The 22,385-nt window shown below is 55.9% G+C and overlaps 1 protein-coding gene and 1 long non-coding RNA gene across 5 annotated transcripts in view; both read left to right on the top strand.

The window, feature by feature from the left end:
* EPN2 (epsin 2) overlaps window positions 1–18,362 on the top strand; it is an 87,338-nt gene extending 68,976 nt beyond the window's left edge. For 2 of the 4 annotated variants that reach the window (XM_045487560.1, XM_045487558.1), the window contains 5 exons: window positions 10,496–10,669; window positions 11,235–11,321; window positions 13,361–13,576; window positions 15,524–15,561; window positions 15,823–18,362. In XM_045487560.1, the coding sequence (XP_045343516.1) occupies window positions 10,496–10,669; window positions 11,235–11,321; window positions 13,361–13,576; window positions 15,524–15,561; window positions 15,823–16,041 (734 nt within the window). In that variant the 3' untranslated portion in view covers window positions 16,042–18,362. Of the gene's footprint in view, window positions 1–10,495; window positions 10,670–11,234; window positions 11,322–13,360; window positions 13,577–15,523 lie in introns of all 4 variants that reach the window. The other 2 variants (XM_045487559.1, XM_045487557.1) reach the window with 1 other exon arrangement.
* LOC123603099 lies at window positions 47–7,207 on the top strand. Its single transcript, XR_006714741.1, has 2 exons — window positions 47–572; window positions 811–7,207. It is a non-coding gene; the product is annotated as an uncharacterized LOC123603099 (long non-coding RNA).
* Window positions 18,363–22,385: the final 4,023 nt, after the last annotated feature.

Below are 22,385 nucleotides of genomic sequence, written 5' to 3'. Positions count from 1 at the left end.
CTGAGCTGTCGGCACAGAGCCCGACGCGGGGCTCGAACTCACGGACCGCGAATCATGACCTGAGCCGAAGTCGGACGCTCAACCGACCGAGCCACCCAGGCGCCCCAACAAGGAAGGAATTTTAAAGTGAGAACATGGTTGGGGCTGATCAGATATATCTGCAGGTGGCCAGTGTGGTCTGCGGACTGCTAGTCGGCCATTTTCTTGCCCCTCGCCCAATCCAGGGCCCTGTCCTTGGTTCTGACGCACTTGGCATTTTAACCAGTGACTTGGGGAGAAAAGGGGACATCAAAGCCCAGAGAGGCTCCTCATTCCTCTGGTGTCACACAGCAAGTTAGGGGCAGGTTCAGTGCGTGTGGCACCTAATCCTTTCCTGGAATCGCCATGCCATCCCTTGGGCTGCTGCAGAAGCCTTCTGTGGCCGTGCGTGTCCTGGAAAAGTCACCTCAGACCGTAGCGTGGAGATAAGCAGTGTTAGAATGTTAGCTTATCTGCTTCCTGTTTTTTTCTGGCTCTTATGTTTTTACATAGGTGAGGCCATATTGTATATCCGGCCTTACAAATGTATATAGGTATTTCCTTTTTTTTTTTTTTTTCAACGTTTATTTATTTTTTTGGGACAGAGAGAGACAGAGCATGAACGGGGGAGGGGCAGAGAGAGAGGGAGACACAGAATCGGAAACAGGCTCCAGGCTCTGAGCCATCAGCCCAGAGCCCGACGCGGGGCTCGAACTCACGGACCGCGAGATCGTGACCTGGCTGAAGTCGGACGCTTAACCGACTGCGCCGCCCAGGCGCCCCTGTATATAGGTATTTCCATCTGGACTGTGTGGTGAGTGTTTCCAGGCATCAGGAGAAACTGCACTGCATGGCTCCCGAGGGACAGTGCAGAGCTGTGGCACCGTGACACAGCCCCCGGCTGTCCCCGGAGGTGGGTTTTGCAGCTCTGAAGCTCCGCTTCCAACAGCCCTGCAGGAGATGGCCTCACACCAGCTCCTCCATGCACTGGAGCATGGATACAGCCCCTCTCTGCTTCCCTCTTCCGAGAGCCGCTCCAGAGCAAGACATGGTGTCAGACTTGCCGATTAGCCTCAAGCAGAATCCGCTAGTGTGTGTTTTCTGGGCCACCCCATTGCCCGGAAACACATTCATCAATATGAAAGATGTAGAGAGTTCCTACCCAAGCGCTGGTAGGCGCCCCCGCCCCCAGATGAAAGGAGCACTGTTTCGTAGCAAGCCCTGCCATTCCCCGTTCTCTCCAAGCAGCACTGGGGGCGGCTTGGCCAAGCGGCCTTGGGAGGAAATGCTGAGGGCTGAGAGGAGGGCGGTCGGAGCCCGCCGGGTCAGCGGGGCACTTCCTCCTCTGTTCCAGACACACAAAGCAGCCACCTGGGATGAGAAGGGCAGACAGCCTGGTGATTCAGAAGGCCTTGGCTGGCTCAGGCCCGCTCACTGCCCGGGCCAGGACAGAGGCCGTCTTCCGCCCCAGTGGCAGCAGGTGGTGCTGCTGGTTTCCTGACGATCCCCGCCACTCAGTTCTGTGACCCCCACAATGTGACTGCCCCCCACCCCGCCCCCCTGCACATGAATATTCCTATGCAAGGCCTCGGATGAGCCAGGCCAGCGGGGGAGGGGCCCAGGGACACTTGCTCCCTATGAATGGGCCCACAGAGCGGGAGGCGGAAGCCGCTTGATCTTTCTGCCCCGAGTTCCATCCTCCTTTGCTCTCATTCACTCGCGCTTTCAACAAGCATTTATTTATTGGGTTTGCGGTGTGGCCCGGGCCCCGTCGACTACACGGAGGACAGAGCACAGAGGGGCCTTGCAGCGAATCCACTGTCCATTCATGGAGGAGGAAGACGGAGCGCCGGTCCCCAGGGGCCGCGCTGTCAGCAGGCGTAAAGGGGGGTCTGCCCCGCCAGGCTAGCTTCTGTGGGCTGTCGGCGCCCATGGGAAAGCAGAGGGCACGTTTTCTGTCCCCCAGGTAGGTTTGAGGAAAGCGAGGTGCCACCGCGTGTAGCCTTCTGTGACTCCAAAAGTCAGCACGGTGCCTGGTACACACATAGGTCCCCAAGCGCCACTCGCAGACTGGAAAGCCAGGAGCCCGCCATGGCTAAGCGGCTCATCCGTGGTCATCTGGATGACTGGCCAGGGATTGAACCGAGGGCGTCTTTCATCCCACGCCCAAAGCTCTCTAGGCTGTGACCGTGCTTTGTCTGCGTGCACGGCGGTGCAGGGGCAGGGAGCTCTTTCTGGACCGGAGCTTGTGGATTTTCAGCATCGTGTGTGCTGGGTTTTAAAGTTCTTGGCCATACTGTTTCAGCATATTCTAAAGGGGACGCAGGGCACGTGGGAAATAACTGGGGGTCATAAGAGGCTCTGGAACAACGTTAGGGTAGAGTTGCACAGCAGCGGGGCGGGGGGGGGCCCCGTGTGGCAAGCCTTGCCTGTGAGCCCAGGATGACGGGGCTCAGCATGGTGCCAGCTCACGGAGAGGGTATTAGAATGCACGCGGTGTATATAGCCTCACGTTACCGTGTTCGTGCAAAAGGAGCTCCTCCGGAGACATTGAAGCACTTTTTTCACTCTTACCATTGCCCGTTTATCAGTTTGAGGGAAAACGGGTGTTTCGACCCTCGTTGCCTGAGCTAGGGTCTGGACGGAGGAGCAAAGCCTGATTTTGCACGTGCGTGGCAGGTGTGCAGTTGCCGAGGGGCTTGCCCGTGTGAGGCCAGGAGGGGAAGGCCCGGGGCCCGGGGCTGGAGGGGTGGCGGAGCACCCCAAGAGTTGTCTGTCTGTGGGGGCCGCCTGGGTTCCCGTGAATGCCTGATCCTTCCTTTGTACATTGTGTCCAATTGTCCGCCTCGCAAACTCCTGCGTATTCTTGGATACGCGGCTCACATATGCTGCGTGGAAAGGTGTCACCTGTCCACGGCACTGCCTGCCCCGATCCCGTGGTCACCGACTGCCCGTGCCACCCAGGCTGGTTGCAGTAGGTGTGTTCTTGTTTCTTCTCAGAGGCGGGACCTGGACCCGGGCCTGGTGAATGCTGACCAAGTGTGCTCAGAGCGAGGTGACTCCAAGGAGCACCTGTGTGTGGGAGGCGAGGCTCGTCCCCGCCAGGCGTTTGTCCATTCAGGCTGTGTGTCTGGCTGGCGCTCAGATGGTGGGCCTCTGCTTCCGAGAAGGTTCAGCCAGGCACCTGAGTGCTCCAGGAGTTCGGTGGCTCTCACACATCCTGGCTGCCTATTCTAGTCACTTCTAAGCTTCTAAGAATCCAGACGCCCAGGCGCTCCCAAGAGTCTGTGCGTGTGAAGGGAAGAGGCAGTGTTAGTATTTTACTCACATCCCTCAAGAGGCTCCTAAGGACACCACCACCTGGAAACCACGTCTCTGGTGGCCCCTGAGCTGCACGGCCAATGAAGTCTTGCCAAATCTAAGGCGTTTGAAAACTGCGCAGCGCGTCAGAGCTTAGGGGCAGCTCTTATCTGTGTGTGTTTCTAACACCCCGAATTGTCCAGAAGTGGTCACTGAACTCCAGTGTTCAAAGATGCCTCACCGGAGGGAGTTAGTGTGGAAACGGCAAAGTCTCTTCCGGCCCCGGGGTTCTGTAGCTCCCTTGGTCCTTCGCCGCTTCCCTCCAGCCCCCAATTAGTTGTCGAGCATCTTTTGCGTGTGAGGCTCAGTTCTGAGCGCGGGGCAGGAGCGGCGTGGGCCAGGTAGACCCGGCCAGTGTTCTGTGGAACACGCGCTCCAGCTGGGGAGACGCATTGTCACATGAGCTAGCACAGGGGTGAGTTCCTTGTGAGGGGTGAGGGGCTGGGCTTAGAGTGGGTGGCTGAGGGATGAGGTGTTGTGGAGGCTGCAGGGTAGGGGTCGGGCCTTCTCAGCAAGTACCTCCCACCCGTCCAGACACACAGCGGTGGGAGATGACCTTGCAGACAGCTCCGGTAAGATGGGTGGCTCTGTCTTCACACCAGCTGGACACCGTGGCTCAGACATTATCACCAAGACCCAGACTTCTTTGCGCAGCCCGAGCCTGTGGGCCCTTCCCCTCTGGCCTCCGGCCTCAGAAGCCCCAGGTCCTGCCGCCTTGGGGGCTACCTCGTGTTCTCAGTCCACAGCCCAAGGGATAGGGAGGATTTCTCTGTAGCTCCTCTACCATCCAGGGGTTTGGGAGTGGGGGGCTTGGGACCGGGGTACTTTGCAGGTTCACGTCAGCTGGTGGAAACCCTCCCCGGTCACCACAGCAAGGTCAGTCCGCCTCAGACTGGGACTGGGAGTAAGTGGGGGGGCGGGGGGGTAATTCTCCCAAGGAAGTCAGGGTATCCTTCAGGGAAACAGGGCAGGAGTGCTGGAAAGTGGCCAGGGGTCTCCTGATGGAGGCGAGCGGCTGGAACGGGCAGCATCTCTCACACAGTGCCCGAGGTGGTCAGGTCTGCAGGGGCAGGAGCTCGAGCCTCCCGGTCCGTGTCCTCCTGGCACAGGTGAGCTGGGGGGTGTAGACCGGTAGCAGGGTTCTCCTGATGAGCTCGTTCAGTTCTCGTGGTTGCTGGCGAGCAAGGGGAGGCTGAAGAAAGGGTGTCAAGATTCCCGTGGTCTGGGGCTCCTGGGTGGCTCAGTCCATTAAGTGTCCGACTTCGACTCAGGTCATGATCTCACGGTTTGTGAGTTCGAGCCCCACATCGGGCTCTGTGCCGACAGCTCAGAGCCTGGAGCCTGCTTCGGATTCTGTGTCTCCTTCTCTCTCTGCCCCTCCCCTACTCATGTTGTGTCTCTCTTTCTCTCAAAAATAAATAAACATTTAAAAAGTTAAAAAAAAAAAAAAAAAAAGATTCCCGTGCTCACAGGGAGCCGGAGCAGTCTGTCAGTCTCTCCCTGACACTTTCTACCACATGGCTCCCTCTAGTCAAGGTGGAGAACCAAGGCCCCGTGAGGTGCTGTGTTGGGGACAGAGCAAGGACCCGTCCCCACTGTGATCCCAGCCAGGACCAGTGTCCTGCTAAGCGCCTCGTCACGTTTGGCAGAAGTGGGCCTGGGGAGAGCTGTCACAGTCACAGGGAGGTGGCTCTGTGTGTGCTTCTGGGAAGACCTGGAAGGAAAGGTCAGAGCAGCTTCTGGAGGCAGGTGAGTGTTTGTGGAGGCCTCTGGAGGGTGTGGGTCTGGGGAAAGCAGCAGGAGAGGTCCCAGGTCCACACAGGAGTTGACAGGCTCGGGTGTCCAAGCGGTGGTGGGAGTGAACCTTGCAGGTCCGTCTGCCTTGGCCGGTGCCCAGCCCTGCGCGCTGCTGCTGGGGCTAAGAGGGGCCTGTGTGGGAATGGGGCCCAGGGAGGCAAGTCCTCCGGAGGCCTGGGGGACATTCCCTGGTCTTCTCTGACACTGGCAGTCACCACCCTTCCTGCTGCCCTCTCTGAGCCTCAGAGCTCAGCCAGATTGTCGCGGGAGCCACCCGCACACCTGCAGGGGGGAGGAGCGTGACGGGGGTCACAGCCCAGGGAGACTCTTAGGCAAAGGAGTAGTTATGGTGCTAAACGATAGGTGCTCTAAAGGAAAGCTGAGTGATTCCAGAGGAGTTAGGGCAAGCGGGGAGGGGAGAGACGGAGGGACTCGAAGGCTCAGAGGCAGAGGGCGGTTTACGTGCCCTATTGTGTGTCTGGGGGGGGGCGGGGAGGTCAGTGTGGCTGGGGAAGCACAGGCAGAATGAGGACATCTAACACACATCTCTTTGGAGTTCCAGAAGAGTTTATGCTTGAAAAGATAATGATTGACGGTTTTTAAGTTTGTGGCAAGGTGCTACTTCTCAGATCCAGGAAGCCTAGTGAGTCGTAAGCAGGATAAAATTAAAGAAATCCCCACCTGGGCACATTGGCAGGAGACTGGAGAACACCACAGGAAGGGAACATCTTTTAGTTTTTATTTTAATGTTCCATTATTTATTTTTGAGAGGGAGACAGAGAGAAAGAACGCCGGTGGTGGAGGACAGAGAGTGGGGGAGAGAGAATCCCAAGCAGGCTCCCCACTCAGTATGGAGTCCAACACGGGGCTCGAACCCCCGAACTGTGAGCTCATGACCTGAGCCGAAATCGAGAGTCGGACATTCAACTGACTGAGCCGCCCGGGCGCCCCTAAGGAAGAGAACGTCTTAAATAAACCCAAGGGAGCATTTGCACCGCTGAAAAGAGACGGCAGTCAAGCGGACGGCTGACATCTCAACGAGGATGGCCGTTGCTGGCAAGCAGTAGAATAAGGTCTTAGGTGCGCTGGAAGAAACACCGTTAACCTTGAATTCCCTTCCTAGGGAAACCTCTTTCTTGCAAGAATGATGGTAAAATACATTTTGAGACACCAGCGAAACATCTGTTACCCTCCGGAATTCTGGATTCATTGAAGGTATTCCTTAGGAGCAAAGGTGAAATAGTGACATTTGCAGGCAGCAGAAACGTCCCAGCTTCCCATCGTGACTTGTTCTTTTTGGTTATTCTGGCTCCAGCCAGGAGCCCTCCAAGGAACCCGGCCAGAGTCGCCTCAGCTGAGCAAGAGATGCTCCCAGTGCTGTGGTCACTTAAGAGATCCCAAGGGTTTCAGGACCAGGAGCCGAGGGTGCAGAGACCAATCTGTATATTTCATATCACTTCACAAAAAGTAGTAAAAATGTAACAGGATGTGAGCGGCACAGTTCATAAGCCTGCGGATTTGTTGTTCTCGGTGACAGGAGCACACGCATTATTTTCAGTCCCCTTCAGAATACTTAGCGAAGACTTGATCCTGTGCTAGGCAAAAAAAAAAAAAAAAAAAAAAAAAAAGGCCAGCCCCAGCACATTTCTGGAAACCGGGATCACCTAGAACACACGTTCTGACTACAACATCGTCAGCAACAAAAGGAAGACTAGAGAAACTCCATATGCTTGACATTTGAAAAATTCCTGAATTCTTGAGTCAAAGAAGAAATTCTAATGAGAATCAAAACATTTAAAACCAACTAGTAAGGTAAATATTTTTATCCCAGAATTTGTGGGGCCACTAAAGCAATAGTGAGAGGGGGACCTGGTAGCTCTCACTGTTTACAGAATAACGTGACACCGAAAAGTGGAAGAAATGAAGTAAGGATAAGAACAGAAATGAGTGCATTGGAAAACAAACACACGGGACAGTCATCGCTGACTGAAAAGAGCAACAAATAAAACAGATCTCTGGCAAGAATAATTTTTTTTTTTTTAATTTTTTTTTTTCAACGTTTATTTATTTTTGGGACAGAGAGAGACAGAGCATGAACGGGGGAGGGGCAGAGAGAGGGAGACACAGAATCGGAAGCAGGTTCCAGGCTCTGAGCCATCAGCCCAGAGCCTGACGCGGGGCTCGAACTCACGGACCGCGAGATCGTGACCTGGCTGAAGTCGGACGCTTAACCGACTGTGCCACCCAGGCGCCCCAAGAATAATTTTAAAAAATAAGGAGGAGGGGCGCCTGGGTGGCTCAGTCAGTTAAGCGTCTGACTCTTGATTTCGGCTCAGGTCATGATCTGTGGTTTGTGGGTTCAAACCCCACACTGGACTCTATGCTGACAATGCGGACCTGCTTGGGATTCCCATTCTCTCTCTCTCTGAGACCCTCCCTTGCTCAAGCTCACTCTCTCTAAAGAAATAAACGTAAAAAAAAATTTTTTTTAAATAAGGAGGGAAGACACAGACGGTATTAGGAATGAAACAGGGGGACATAACTGCCCACACTGCCAAGGTTTCACACGGAGTAAGAGGCTGTTTGGTCAGCTCTGTGCTTTCAATCTGAAAACTTAAAGTGGATACATTTAGAAGGAAAACTTAGCAGAGCTGACCGGAGATCAGTAGGAAATCCGTAAATAGGGGTAGTGCTATATCATCATTAAAGGCGTTGAGTCAGGACTTAAAAATCCTCCCCACCCCACAATCCACCCGGAGGGCTTTACTGGCAGATTGTAACACCACTCTGGAAACAATTCCACCTTTATACAAACTCCTTCAGACGGTAGGAAAATAGGGAGTAACCTGCTATTTTATGAGACTAGCATAACCTTAGCATCAAAAGCAGACAGGACATACAGTGTGAGAACAGACCTGTCAGCCACTCCCGCTCAGGAATACAGATGCAAAAAGCAGATAATTGCGAAACCAACATGAAAAATATAAAAAATGATAGAGTACATCAGGAGAAAGTTTGCAAAGACCACGTCCTTAGAAAACGTATACATACATGTACCATATCACAGACGAGAAGGGAAAAATCATGCTATCATCTTAATAGAGAGAAACTGATAAAATTCACCAGCCATTCACTGTGAAAGTCTTAGCAAACTTGGAATAATGAGGAGCTTCCAGAGCCTGATTAAGGGCTTCTAGAAGGAAAGAAACCTATAAATGGTAAGTGCTACCATTTAATGTAAAACGTTGAAAATTGATCCTGTAACAGCAAGACAGAGACACTGGCTGTCCACACTCGTGCTTTATGTTGACGCTGGTGGTCCCAACTAGCACAGTGAGGCGGGAAAAGGAAAGAAAAAGGGTAAAGGCTGGGAAGAATTAGGCCATCGTCACTTGCAAGAGATGTGCACACAGAATAAAAAGGAAATGTGTACATAGAAAAAAAAAAAAAGACCTTTGAGGTGTAGGGAAGGCTTTCCTAGTCATCACAAAAAGCACAAATTACAAAAGAAAATACCGATAGGTTTCTCCCCATTAAACTTCAGAACATCTCTGTTCATCAAAAGATACCTTAAAGGGGCGCCTGGGTGGCTCAGTCGGTTGAGTGTCCGACTTCTGCTCAGGACACAATCTCGCGGTCCGTGAGTTCGAGCCCCGCGTCAGGCTCTGTGCTGACAGCTCGGAGCCTGGAGCCTGCTTCAGATTCTGTGTCTTGCTCTCTGTCTGCCCCTCCCCTGCTCATTCTCTGCCTCTCTCTCTGTCAAAAATAAATAAACATTTAAAATTAAAAAAAAAAAAAAAAAGATACCTTAAGGAGAGTGAAAAGAAAAGCCACAAATTGAGAGGTAACATTAATGGAACATTATGAACATTAATGCAGGGAACATTAATGAGATTATGGGGCAGTTCCCAGAGCACCAGGACTTGCACCCACACAGCATAAGGCATGACTGTGGAGGCCACACGGGCATCACTCGGTAAAGGGAAAGGAGCTTCGACCGAGGGCCTCACACGTATGAGCGCACTTGGGGATGAGAACCAAAGCAAAACCTAGCCAGTGCCTTCAGCGGACCAATCACATGTGGGCACCCCCCCCCCGCCCCAGAGCGGAATATTATACAACCATAAAAAGGAACGCGTTTCCACTGCACGTCAACGCAGGTGAAATCTCCCAAATAAAAAGTGGCGTGCGTGAATAGAGCAGGCCGTAGAGGATGTGTACATTTATATATAGGTAAGAAAGTAGGCACAGCTGATGGATAGGTTGTATAAAGCTGCCTCTATGGGGTAGAGGGGGAAGTCGAAGGAAGGGCTAACACAAAATTGATGAGGATTGGGGTGGGGCCACCACTGCGGGGGGCACTTCTCCCTGAAAGGCAGCAGTGGCTTTTAGTTTGTTTTTACTTTTTCGCATGTTTGTTTTTGAGGGAGAGACAGAGCACAAGCGGGGGAGGGGCAGAGACAGAGACAGAGACAGGATCTGAAGCTGACTCTAGGCTCCGAGCTGTCAGCACAGAGCCTAATGCGGGGCTCGAACTCACAGACCCCGAGATCATGACCTGAGCTGATGATGTCAGACACTTAACCGATCGAGCCACCCAGGCTGACAGCCAAGCTGTGGCTTTTAAACATTGTTGTGACTCCATCAGAAGCTACAGGTGCAGGTTGTGTGTCCGTGCTTACGCGTGAGAAACGCCCCGTATCTGTGTGTGACTGAGGTGAAGGACTGGTACAACAGGATCGACCCCTTATATTAGGTGCATTCTCTTTTACTCTTTTGAAAACCGGTTGTGACCCACTAAGTTGATTTGCCACTGATGGTTTGAAAACATTTTATTGCCTAAGTACATAGGCATTTGCTTCTGATTCCTTTTCACATACACTTCTGTTTTATTCACCCTCTGTCAAAAGCAGAAACCACTCAAAGCAAGTGGGGACAGGATGCTGCCAGGGCCTGTGGCTGGAGCAGCAGATGGGCAGGGCTCGTTCCTTGGAGGAAGCCTGTGGACTCCAGGGAGACAGGCTCGAACTTAGCTCGGGAGGCTCCTCACGAGACCGTGTATGGCGGGGACTTTGGAAAGGTTCTCCGCGGTTTCCTGTCTGGTCCCTTCCCAGCAGGCCAGGCCCAGTGCACTCCCTGGGGTGGGCACCCCCGATGGCTGTCGGCCCTGGCCTTCAGCTCTGTCCGGCTTTGCTGGCGTGGGACAGCACCCTTTAGGTGACTGCCTGTCTTGACATGGGGCCCAGCGTCCTCTCCTTTCTCTCCCCAGCCGCCCAGTGCTCTCCGAGGACGTATCTGAGCCTACCCTGCCTTTCCACAGGTGCCAAGCCAGCTGCCCCCGTCGACCCGTGGGGAGTGCCCACCGGAGCCAGCATACCCTCCGTCTCCAAGGGCTCGGACCCCTGGGCAGCCCCACAGCAGCAGGCCCCCAGTGCTGGGAAAACGGCCGACGCCTGGGCCGCAGCCTCGGCCACCAAGCCTGTTTCGGCCACTGGTGAGACCTCCCTCTGCCCAGGCTCTGAGGGCCCCTTTGGGCCCCATGCCTTCCCCTCTTCTGGCTCCATGGCGTGGGATCTGTGGGGATCTGTGGGCTGCTACCCTGTCACCTGCGGCCTTTGTCCCCAGTCTCCCGATGCCACAAGCCCACCGTGAAGGGTGAGCTCACAGGTCTTCTGGGCACCGTGCCTCTGTCCAGAGGGAGCTTCCCGAGGGGGTCTGGGCAGGCTACCCTCTGGGCGCTCCTTCCAGGAGCTTCCTACAGGCTCTATCCAAGTCTCGAAACCTAGCTCCGAAGTACCTCCACCCACGTTAGCGCCTCCTTCAGTTTGGGGTTGGGGCAGGCGGGAGCAGTCGCAGGCAGGCGCCCCCACACCGTGTCCTGGGAGGCCAGGATCCTCGGCCTGGCCCCCTCCCAGACCACCGGGTGACCGTGAGCCCCATGCGATGGGGCAGACATCTCCCCTCCTGCTGCCAGCACACCCCTGGGCTGTAGACTGGACGGCAGGATCACGGGGTCATGTTGATGTGCCCACAGTCACCGGCCTCTTATGTTCACCCAGGGGCCTTTGATCTCTTCAGTAATTTGAATGGTACAATTAAAGATGACTTTTCTGAATTTGACAACCTCCGAACTTCAAAAAAAACAGGTATGTGAAAGATGGTAGCTGTTTCCATGACGTCCGTGCCTTTGACCAGCCCAGTTGTTGCAGAAATAATCGGCTTTCAAGACCTATCAACTTCCTGCATTTTGTTGTGTTTTGGTCTCGGGAGCTGTAAGTGGCCGATGGCAGGAATTCACACATTGGCAGTGAAAAGTCATGCGGTTGGGTTTTTCTTTCACCCCGTCCTGGTGTCGGGCCTGGGTTTCCTGTCTCATTCACCTCTCTGCCTCGGCCCTGCCCCCAAACCCCAGAGGCTGCCTGCACGAGCCCCAGCCCAGCATGGGCCCCCCCTGCCCAGCCTGAGCCGCTCTGACCGTCTCCTTTCCTCCCGAGTCCCCACTCCCCAAGCTGCCCCTTTTGCAGACAGCCCGAGCTCTGGGCCTGGACACGGTGTCTCTGCCCGACTTCATCACCCCCGTTGTGGCTCCCACCCAGTGCCTGTCAGAGGCCCAGGCCCAGTGCCCCCGGGGCTGGCGGGGCATCAGGGTAGGTAGGGTACAAAGAGACCGGACCAGGGGGAGGGGGCCGAGGCCAGAGGCCAGGGACAGAGCCAGGCTGTCTCTGTCCGTCTGCGGCCACGCCTCCCAGCTACATAGAGCAACTTCTCTCCTTTGTCTTTCCTCTCTCAGCTTCTCCCCGTGCCCTCCCCATTCTCCATTTGCCCCCCCCCCACCCCCTTCCTCCCTCCCATCTCCTCCCACCCCTTCCCCCGGCTACAGCTACAGGCCTGGCTGGCCCTGGTCTAAGGTACGAGCAGCCTGGTGCCCCGGGTCACCCCTCGGGCCCCCTCTCAGCTCAGGGGACCAGAGGCCACTTAGAACGTGCTGCTTCTTGGGGTCTTTCTTTCGCTGCATTAAAAAAACAAAATGCCATGCGTGTCCTCTGCGGGCCAACTTACAACCTAACTGTCCTGGCCCACCCACGCGTGCCTCAGCGAGAAGGCGGTGTGGCTTCGTTGTGGGGACATCCTTCCATGGACTTGCAAAATAGGTACCCCCAATTCTAGAGCTATTTCCACTGCAGAAAATTTGGGAAAGTTTGTGGAAGGAAATGGAAATCATCTGTAATCCTTCCACCCACCCCAGCCGCTGTGTGTGTTTTCTGAGCTCTGTGTATACGGTCTTTTTTGTTCAGCTCATACTGTCAGATGGAGTTGGGTCCTCCCCCCTCTCCTCCTTTACAGAAGAACAACAGATTGAAAAATGGAAAAATTTTTCTCAGGACATAAAAAAAAAGACTTCAGCAACCATTCCATAGCTGTGTAATATCTCCTTGCGTTGCTCAGCGGTCATTTATTTGATCTGTTAACTTTTGGGAGGACATTTTAGGTTGATTCCAGGTTTCGCTCAAGTAAATAATGCTGTTGTGAACAGCCTGGTGCTTACATCCCTGTTCACGTTTCGCATTATTTCCCAAGACTGGATTCCTAGAAATGGGATTACCGAGTGGAGAGTATGACCATTTTTAAGAACCTTCAACCCCACTGCCGCGTTGCATCTTGGCCAAGCACACTGCGTTCCCACTAGCCTGTCTCAGTACACCCTCTGTTGGCTGAATTTTTGAAAATAATTTGCTTTCTTCTCCATCAAGAAATTCACGTTCATTGTAGAAAATGGACAGTGAACACACACCAAAAAATAAGCTGCTCGTGCCTAGCCAGCAACCTGAAGGAGCACCCCGGTATTTGGGGCGGGGGGGGGGGGGAATCATGCTGTCTGCGTTGTCTTGTCACCTGCTTGTCTTCACGTAACGTTGTGATACGGCTCTTCCCTCATCATCGCGTCTTCTGTCCCTGCGCTCTGGGTTTGGTTACGTGAACCGGGGGTCCTGGGAGCTGCCCCTGTGGCCGACTGTCCCCGGTCGGGTCTGTTGGAAACAGCCCTGCACCGGACATCCCGTCTTCTGCGTGGCCACGCGGGGTGCCCCCCGGAATGCCTGTGTCTCGCTTGGGACTCTCCTGGGGTTGGCGTCTCGGGGCCCCACCCTCCGCTCTCACCGTGCCCGCGTGTGTCCCTATCTTGCAGCTGAGGCGGTGGCCTCTCCACCGTCCCAAAACAACGGAACTACAAGCCCCGACCCCTTTGAGTCTCAGCCCCTGACCGCCGCCTCGAGCAAGCCCAGCAGCTCCCGGAAAACCCCCGAGTCCTTCCTGGGCCCCAACGCGGCCCTGGTGAACCTGGACTCGCTGGTGACCAGGCCAGCCCCGCCGGCCCAGTCCCTCAACCCGTTCCTGGCACCAGGTATGCGCACCTCCCGGGCCCCCCCAACCCCCGCCGGTCGTCCGCCCTTCTTGAGAACGGGTTTGGGGCAGGCCTCGGGCCCTGACCTCTCCTCCACCCCTCGGGGGGCGCTTCCTGGCGTGTCCCACACGCTGGTGCCAGATGCTCAGAGGCACGGCCGCAATTGCTGGGCTTCAGCGGGCAGGGGTGTGAACGCCGGTGTGCAGTGGTGGGGTGGGGGCTGGAAGACAGCCCCTCTCCTCAGGTAGACCGAGACCCCTGAGCGGAAGCTGTCCCTGACGTGGTGCCCTTGGCCAGGGAGACCCTCCGGCAAGCACCGCCTCCTGGCCGGGCGAGGGCAGTGGTGGGGTGAGGAGGGGCCGGAGTTTGCTGCCCAGCTTTCCACTCTCTGGGGGCCACTTTCCAGGGACCCACGGACCCTCACTTCAGCCCCGCGAGGGGCTGGATTCTGCCTTCCCAGGGCTCGGAATCCCACCTTCCCATCCCTGTGTGCGTCCTCCCTGCCGGCAGGCTCCTTCTAAAGGCCCGCTCTCCACCCTCAAAGGCTCCATGTGGACAAGCCCCCAGCACTTGCTTTAGCATCGAGGGCTGCTGTGGCCGGCCTGGCCCTGCCTTCTCTGCCCCTGTGCTCACACCCTCAGCTGCTCCGAGCTCCTCTGCTTTCCCTTGCCTGGAGCGCCCTCTCTCCAATGGGAGATCACGGTCCTCCTCGGCACCCAGCCCAGATAACCCTCTCCCTCCGGGGACCGACACCCCCGAGATTTCCCAGCAAGGCCTTGGGAGCCCCAAGGGCCGGGATGTTATCACATTCAGGGCGTTCAGTCTGAAGCCCACCGCAAGACACATCTGAAGCCCTGGGCCACGGCCCCTCATAGAACCCTGCAGAAAAGAGGGACCCCAGGACTTAGAAGAGTTGAGGGTGGGGACCCTGGGGCAGAAGTGGGGTGTGTGGAGGGCCTGGTCCTGCCCAACCCTGTGATGGGCAGGGACGTGGTTGCTCCTTGCTCCCTGTGCAGGATGAGAACCCAGTGTCTAAGCCAGGCTGGCCTTCCCCCCCCTCCCCCCGGTGGCCCGCCATCCCTCCCCCCACCACTCACCCGGCGCCCCGCCATCCCTCCTCAGGGGGCTTCTGCTACCTCTCAGGTGGCCCTGCTCCAGCAGGGCTGATCTGCAGGGTTACCAGGGGCTGGTGCGGGGACGCTGGCTGTGCCCTCAGCAGGGCGTGTGCCTCCCCAGGGTGGGGCGGAGAGCGGGCAGGGCAGCGTCTCCTGGTGGTGACCTGTGGGGGTGCCCTCAGCAGGCAGCCTTTGTGCTCTGGGGCTGGGCTGCTTTGGAGACTCAGTGCTGGCAGCTCTCGCGTTTTTGGCAGAGTATCAACAGACATTTTTGCTGAAAGCTGGGGAAAGGTTTTATGACGTATGATAAATTCTGGACATGCTGGGTAAGACATGGCTGCATCCACTTCTTGACTCCGGGGCTTCTCAGAGCCTTTATCATGCCAGCCCTTGGGTCCCAGGGCCCAGCATGGAGACTGCCACTCTCCAGCAGCAGTTCCCAGCTCCCCCTCTGCCCTCCTCATTCCCGGACCCCCGTGGTCACAGAGTGTGGCACGCGGAATACGGGAGCAGTGCCAGCTGTTCGTCGTGAGGGAGCCCCACGAGCTGGGCACGTTGCTGGCACTGCCCTAGTCAGGCTTTGGGACTCTGGATGAGTCCCTTGGCCTCTCACAGCCTCGGTCTCCTCACGCGGACACCGGAGACCCAGCCGGCAGATGCGTGTGCGCGTGCAGAATAGCGTGTGCGAAACAGCGGGCGCCGGGAAGGGCTGTTCCCAGAGGGGTGGACTGCGGAGTGCACGTGCTCCCGGTGGCCGCCAGCTTCCGGCCCTTGGACCTGGGGATGGATGTTGTCCTGACCAGGGCCGCGGTCCCTCCTGCTCTCTCCTCAGGTGCAGCCGCAGCCTCGGCCCCTGTCAACCCCTTCCAGGTGAACCAGCCCCAGCCGCTGACGCTGAACCAGCTGCGGGGGAGCCCAGTCCTGGGGACCAGCACGTCCTTTGGGCCGAGCCCGGGGGCGGAGCCCATGGCTGTGGCCTCCATGACCTCCACAGCCCCGCACCCAGCTCTGGGGGGCAGCGGTTCCTCCCTGACGCCACTGGGCCCCACCACGATGAACATGGGGGGCAGTGTGGGCATCCCCCCGTCGGCAGCTCAGGCCGCCGGCACAACCAACCCTTTCCTCCTCTAGTGCCCGGGCCTGGGACCCACCACAGAGCGAATGCCCAGAGCACCTGTGCCTGAGGACGCCCAGCAGGGACTCGATTGCAGAAGGGGGGGGTGGGTGTTAGGGCTTTCCACTTCTGGCTTCCTGATAAAAGGGTTGCCTCTACGGCCCCGATCCTCAGACTCGAGCGGCGGCCGGCCTGCTAGACGTCAGACCCCGCGCGCGGGTCTCCGCGCCTTCTGAGGCCGCCGCTCGCCCGTCCCTGGCCTGTAGCCCGACCCTGCCCGGTCGCCTCCCCGCGTCCCCCCCACCCCCCACCCCGAGCGTGAGGTCCTGGCTCCTGTGGAGATTGGCCAGCTCTCTGGGGCCTTGGACGAGGGGGCGGGAGTTGTCCGTGGCGCCCTTGCCCTGAACCTCAGCCCGAGGGCCTCTGGGACGCTGCCTGGCCCGGGCCTTGGGACAGCCACCGTGTCTTTGCCCCTGACCTCCAGCCCTAGCAGGACCCAGGCAGTCCCAGGTGTGGACGGAATGAAGCACCAGCTCCATGAGACGCTCACCTTTTGGGGACGTGGTTGTGCATATTTTATTTTCCTTTGACTCGTGTGTGAGTTCAAAGTAACCACCACCACCGTGGAACAACTCGAATTAAATCCACTAGAGCAAGCTTTAAACTAATCTGAGCATAACCCCGCCACGTGGCTCTATGCTTGTATACGTTTGCACATATTTTGTTTAGTACAGTTTCATATTTGAGTTTGCAGAATTATCTAATAGTCTTTTTTTGGCTAATATTTTTATAACGTGGTTCTTATTTAACTGTCTAGTTTTGATAGAATTTACCAGGTCTGGCTCAATTAAGATATTGGCACGTGTCATGTTAGTGGTTTAAATGCTCTTATTTATGGTTTTAACTCTAAGAAAATTTAAATAGGAAGAGACAAAAAAAAAAAATGCCTTATGGAAAAACTAAAGCAGATTCTTTATAGGGAAAAATATGGGAATTTGATTACACATAAAAGATGATGTTTATTTAAAAAAACAAAACCTACAACAGCAACAACGACAACATCCCAGCCTCCAGTTGCCTTTTCCTTTCTTTCACTCCCTTTTTTTGGTGACTGCCCAAACTGATTGATGTGTAGCCTTTTGGGCTAGATCCTGAGAGAGGCTATTTTTCTTACCAATACACCACCGTCAAGAAAGTTAAAGAAAAAAAAAAAAAAATCCAATGTATGAATGTGACTCACCAGTTTGTATCGGCTAATTCCCTTTTGTAACTGAAGGCACGCGCAGATCGACAAGGACTTCCGTTTGCAGTGGAAATCTGAAACGGAAGAGGCGTCTTGAACCTTGTGTCTGTGATCTCCTCTGTCTTAATCCGCACTCAGGGTGAAGATGGGGACGGCGTGGAGACGGCGGGTGTCTGGGGGTGCCCATGGCTCCCTGGGGACAGCCTCCGGGCCCAGAGGGGTGAGGGACCAGGGCTGGCCCTGACCCACCCGGCTGCAAACTCCAGACACACACACTGCAGACTTAAAAATAATCATCTCTTATTTTGGAGAGGAGGGGGAAAAAAAAGTCCTTCTCACACAATAGATTTTTAACAAACGTGCACTAATCTCACCCCGCCCCCAACTCCTGCTTCCCCCCGCCCCCCACCACTGTAAGAAAAGTATGAAGTCATGAAATAAAGACCAGAAAGGATGCGCTTCTCCCCAGGGAAGGGACCCCACCCCCCAATCCCGCGTCTGGTCAGCCTGCCTGGCGGGCGTTCCGGTCTTCCTTTCCGCCCTGGACTTTTCGACCCCGACCCCGAGGGCAGCGGACCCCGCCCCCCGCCATCCTCCGCCCCCTCGCTGGTTCCAGGAGGAGATGTGACCCTGAGCACCGCCCTGAGAGCCGTAAGATGCCCGGTGGCGAGCGGGCGGAGTCAGAATTGCCTTCTCAGGCCACTCCTGTTTGCTATTTTTACAAGCTCACCGTGCTGCTCCGAGAGGCCGTCCTCCGGCCCCAGGAGCCACCGCCAGAGCTCCTAACCGGCCACACCTCGGCCAGAGCCGGAGGCCTGGGGCTGGACCACGGGCCCCGGCGGCGTCTGGCCTCTTCCGACCTGGGGGAGGGGCCTCAGCAGGCCGCTTCCCCAGGGAGGTGCTTTCACTCGTATGGTGCGAGCCCGGACCCCGTCACAGGCCAGCAGACCAAACCTGACTACTTGGCCAGTGATTCTCGGTCACAGTCAAGACCCCTTCCTGACGTGACTTTGAGGCCCCAACATGGTAGCCACTGGGCCACCAAGGCCCCAGGAGACCCCCGTCCCTCCCCGCCTCCCGGCCCAGGCCCGTCCCAGGCGCCTCGTCCCTGTTGCCTGCTGCACTGATCATGAAGCCACCGGCCGCTGCCACACGTGTAACACACATGCCATCACGCCCCCTCCTGATGGGCACCGTGGTAGGGGTGTCACCCAGCCCTTTTCTCAGTCCCAGGGGCCGGTGGCTGGTTTTGAACTTGTGTTGACTATTGATACTTATTTACTGTACAAATATAATTTATCATTTGTATCATGATGCGGTTTCTGGCTGTGTCCTTCCCTCACCCCCATCTGCACGTCAGTCCCGCCATGCAGGAGAGGGGTGGTGGGCATGCGGCTTCCCTCCCGTGAGGGCCCCTCGCCCCAAGCTCTGCCCCGGGGCAGCCCTGCACACGCACCTCTCCGCTGAACACCTGGCCTGGCATCCGCTCCGGGAGCAGGACTCAGCAGGGACCCTGGGGAGGGTTTGCCTGAGTCCGGAGCAGCTGGGAGCGCCCCTCTGCCAGGGTGCCCTGGGTTACGCTGCGTCGAAAGCCACCTGTCCGTGGCATGACAACCCGCTTACTTCTTACAGAGTCCAGTGCCTGGTTGGTCGGGCGGCTCTCCAAGCAGTGATTGGGGACCCCAGCTGCTCCTTCTTGTGACACCGCCACCTTCGACACACGTGGCCCTGAGGTCTGCGGGGAAGGCAGTGAGCGAGCAGAGCGAGGAGTGTGAGGTTTCATGAGGGCCAAGTCTGGCGGTGGCTTCTCCCCGAACCCTCGCCGGCACCGGCCCCAGGGCTCCAGCTAGGAGCAGGGAAAGGGGGGAAATGCAGGCTTCCTTTGTGCCCTGGGGGACGGGATGTGAGTTGGGTTAACACGGCTGGTCTCTGTCACAGCAGGCCTTGTGGCCACCAAATGCAGATTTCATTCTTCTGCACATAGAGTGTACCCCTACGCCCGAGGGCGGCATCCTAGGGTCGCACACAGAACCACCAGAGAGCGTATGTGGGGGTAATTTGTTACACGGCAGTAGAGAACAAGCACACACAGAATTCTGCCCTATTTCCTTGCTGTCTTACCCTCATATTGTTCCGACTTCCTGCAGCCCCTGTTGAGGCCATTTGGGATAACGGGAGGAGTATCACCCCTTAAACCTGATACTTCCCGGGAGGCTGTTACTTGTCCCGACGAGAAGTTTTACTAGGACTTTAGTGTCCCAACCATTTTTGTTTCTTCCCTCTTCCCGTCTGTTTCTTATCTGTTCCCCCAAGTCCCATCGGCTTCTAGAAACCAATTCCTTTTCCAACCTCTTGATGCCCCCAAAGTTCTGGATTCTCCGTTTCTGTCATTCAGCTTTCCTGAGCTCACCGTTTCACTGTGCTAGCTTTCCAAGTGCAAGGATCGCTCAAGGGAGGTTTTAAATGGGTCGGGCCTATGAGTGGTGAACATCTTTCAAACCCACGTTTCTTTGGCCAGAACAACTCACAGGGACCCACCTGTGTACCATGGGGCCCTGGGAAAACGCAGTCTTCTTGTGAGCCCAGGAGAAAAAGGAGATGTTCTAGTGAGCACACAGCTTTCTCACGGTGGAGGACAGAGGGAACAGCGAGGGGTGACCTCGGGGCCATCCCCTTTGACTGTTCTTTGTGTGGATGGTCACAGATCTCCACCCTGCTTCCCCAGTTCCCAGGCACAGAATACCCTCAGCCTCTGAAGTTTCTAGCATTCTCCTGCCCTGATTGGGAAGAGGCACGAGGCAGCTTTCTCAGGAGATGGTCACATTCTACACCTTGACAAGGAGGTTGAAGGGTACGCATTGGTCAAAACTCCGTGCGTGCGTGAAAATTAAGATTTCTGCATTTCATTGCACGTAAATGTCCCCTCAAAAGAAATGGCACCTGAAAAACAAGTACCAAATCCTAGTTAAGGAGAGGCGTGCTGACATGTTGCAGAAGGAGGTGCAGTGATGTCTGAGGCCTATTTTGCACTGAAACTTGGACGGATGGAAGGGGGGAGGCGAACGCAAGGGTGGGGAGATGGCGACAGGAGTCTAGACGGCTAATATGCAGCCGGCCATTCACTGGGACATTCCAGCTTTTTCCATGCTTAAACATGTTAATAAGAAAATGTTGATAAATTAAAAAACTGCAAAATGGAGGCACCTGGGTGGCTCAGTCGGTTGAGCATCCGACTTCAGCTCAGGTCACGATCTCACGGCTCGTGAGTTCGAGCCCCGCGTCGGGCTCTGTGCTGACAGCTCGGAGTCTGGAGCCTGCTTCGGATTCTGTGTCTCCCTGTCTCTCTGTCCCTCCCCTGCTCATGCTCTCTCTCTCTCTCTCTCTCTCTCAAAAATAAACATTAAAAATTTTTTTTAACTGCAAAATGGAAGAGGACGAGAGGAGGGTGAAGCACGCTACGTCATCGGTGCTGGCACACTGGGCCTGATGGGAGGGGTTCGGCCCCTCAGAGCTGCAGGAGGGTGAGGAGGAGAGAGGAGAGGCATGTGGAGGGCCCGGGTTTCGCTGGGTGCAGCTGTTCGCAAGCCAAGAGCCGCGTGGAGCTCGAACTCACAAACCCCAAGATGAAGAGTCCCATCCTCTTCTGACCGAGCCACCCAGGCACCGTCTTGGATCATTTCCTTCTCCTCGTGAGCCCTGCAGCTCAGGGTGAGGGCTCCTGGAGGTTGGAAGAGGGACAAAGACCTGGAGGAGTTTTCTCTGAGATGCCGGCAGAGCTGGCTGGGGAGAGCGGGGTCCGCCTGCAGCCGGGAGGCAGCCCTGGCCACGGACCGAGCCTGGCAGTCCTGGCCTGGCCTCTGTGACCATGCCCCGGCCCCCCAGCACCGCGCGGACCCAGGGCTAGCTTTCGTAGGGCCCAGGATGGCCGGGTGAGGACATGGGAGGGGACACGAGCACAGCAGTTGAGGGCATCGGATGAACGTGCCTGTAGTGACAACTGACTTTTTTTTTTTTTATTTGATTTTTTTCTTTAACTTACATCCAAATTAGTTCGCATCTAGCGCAACAATGATTTCGGGAGTAGATTCCTTAGCGCCCCTCCCCCATTGAGGCCATCCCCCCTCCCACCACCCCTCCCATAACCCTCAGTTTGTTCTCCATATTTATGAGTCTCTTCTGTTTTGTTCCCCTTCCTGTTTTTGTATTATTTTTGCTTCCCTTCCCTTATGTTCATCTGTTTTGTCTCTTAAAGTCCTCGTATGAGTGAAGTCATACGATATTTGTCTTTCTCTGACTCATTTCACTTAGCATAATACCCTCCAGTTCCATCCACATGGTTGCAAATGGCAAGATTTCATTCTTTTTGATTGCCGAGTAATACTCCATTGTAAACATAGACCACATCTTCTTTATCCATTCATCCATCGACATCTGGGCTCTTTCCATACTTTGCCTATTGTTGATAGTGCTGCTAGAAACATGGGGGTGCATGTGTCCCTTCGAAACAGCACAGCTGTATCCCGTCGAGAAATGCCTAGAAGTGCAGTTGCTGGGTCCTGGGGTAGTTCTGTTTTTAGTTTCTTGAGGAACCTCCATACTGTTTTCCAGAGCGGCTGCACCAGTTCGCATTCCCAGACAACTGTGAGTTCTAAACTGGGCAGGGAGGAAAGGAGAGGAGGGGCTGATGGCCGGCACGAAGAGGGTGGTGGGAAGCTTGGAGGACCCGGATGCAATGGACTGTTGAGAGGGACCGCAGGAAAGGAACCACAAAGTGGGGAGGGAGTGGGCTGGGAGGGGGAAGCCTGGCTGGCTCTCTTGGAGGCACTGGTAACAAGAAACAGGTGGTGGGATGGGCGGCTGCTGAGGGGCAAGGCCAAGGTCATGGCAAGGGAGGAGGCTGAGGAAGAGGCCAAGTCGTGGGAAGGGTCATCTGTGTAGGTGGTGAAGTTGTCACGATTAGCTGGAGGGGCGCCTGGGTGGCTCAGTCGGTTGAGCGTCCCAACTCTTGATTTCGGCTCAGGTTGTGACCACACCGTCAAGGCATGGGGCCCTACGTCGGGCTTTGCTCTGGTAGGATGGAGTCTGATGGGAATTTCTCTCTTTCCCTCTCTCTCTGCCCCTTCCCCACTTGTGATTGCTCTCTCTCTCTCTCTCAAAATAAACTTGAGAAAAAAGAATAGCCGGAGAAAAAGGCCGAGGGCAAGGTAGTCAGGTGTCTGGTGGACGTCAGTCCTGGGGGCTGGGACACGAAGGCGGGCATGCTGCTGGGAGCCAGGATGAAGCTCATCTCTGGGCCCGTGGGACATGGCGTGTGGCAGCAAAAAGACACCGTTTAAG

This window comes from Leopardus geoffroyi, chromosome E1 (assembly GCF_018350155.1).
Source record: "Leopardus geoffroyi isolate Oge1 chromosome E1, O.geoffroyi_Oge1_pat1.0, whole genome shotgun sequence".
NCBI classification, from domain to species: Eukaryota; Metazoa; Chordata; class Mammalia; order Carnivora; family Felidae; genus Leopardus; species Leopardus geoffroyi.
This window is presented reverse-complemented; position numbering and strand designations above follow the sequence as displayed.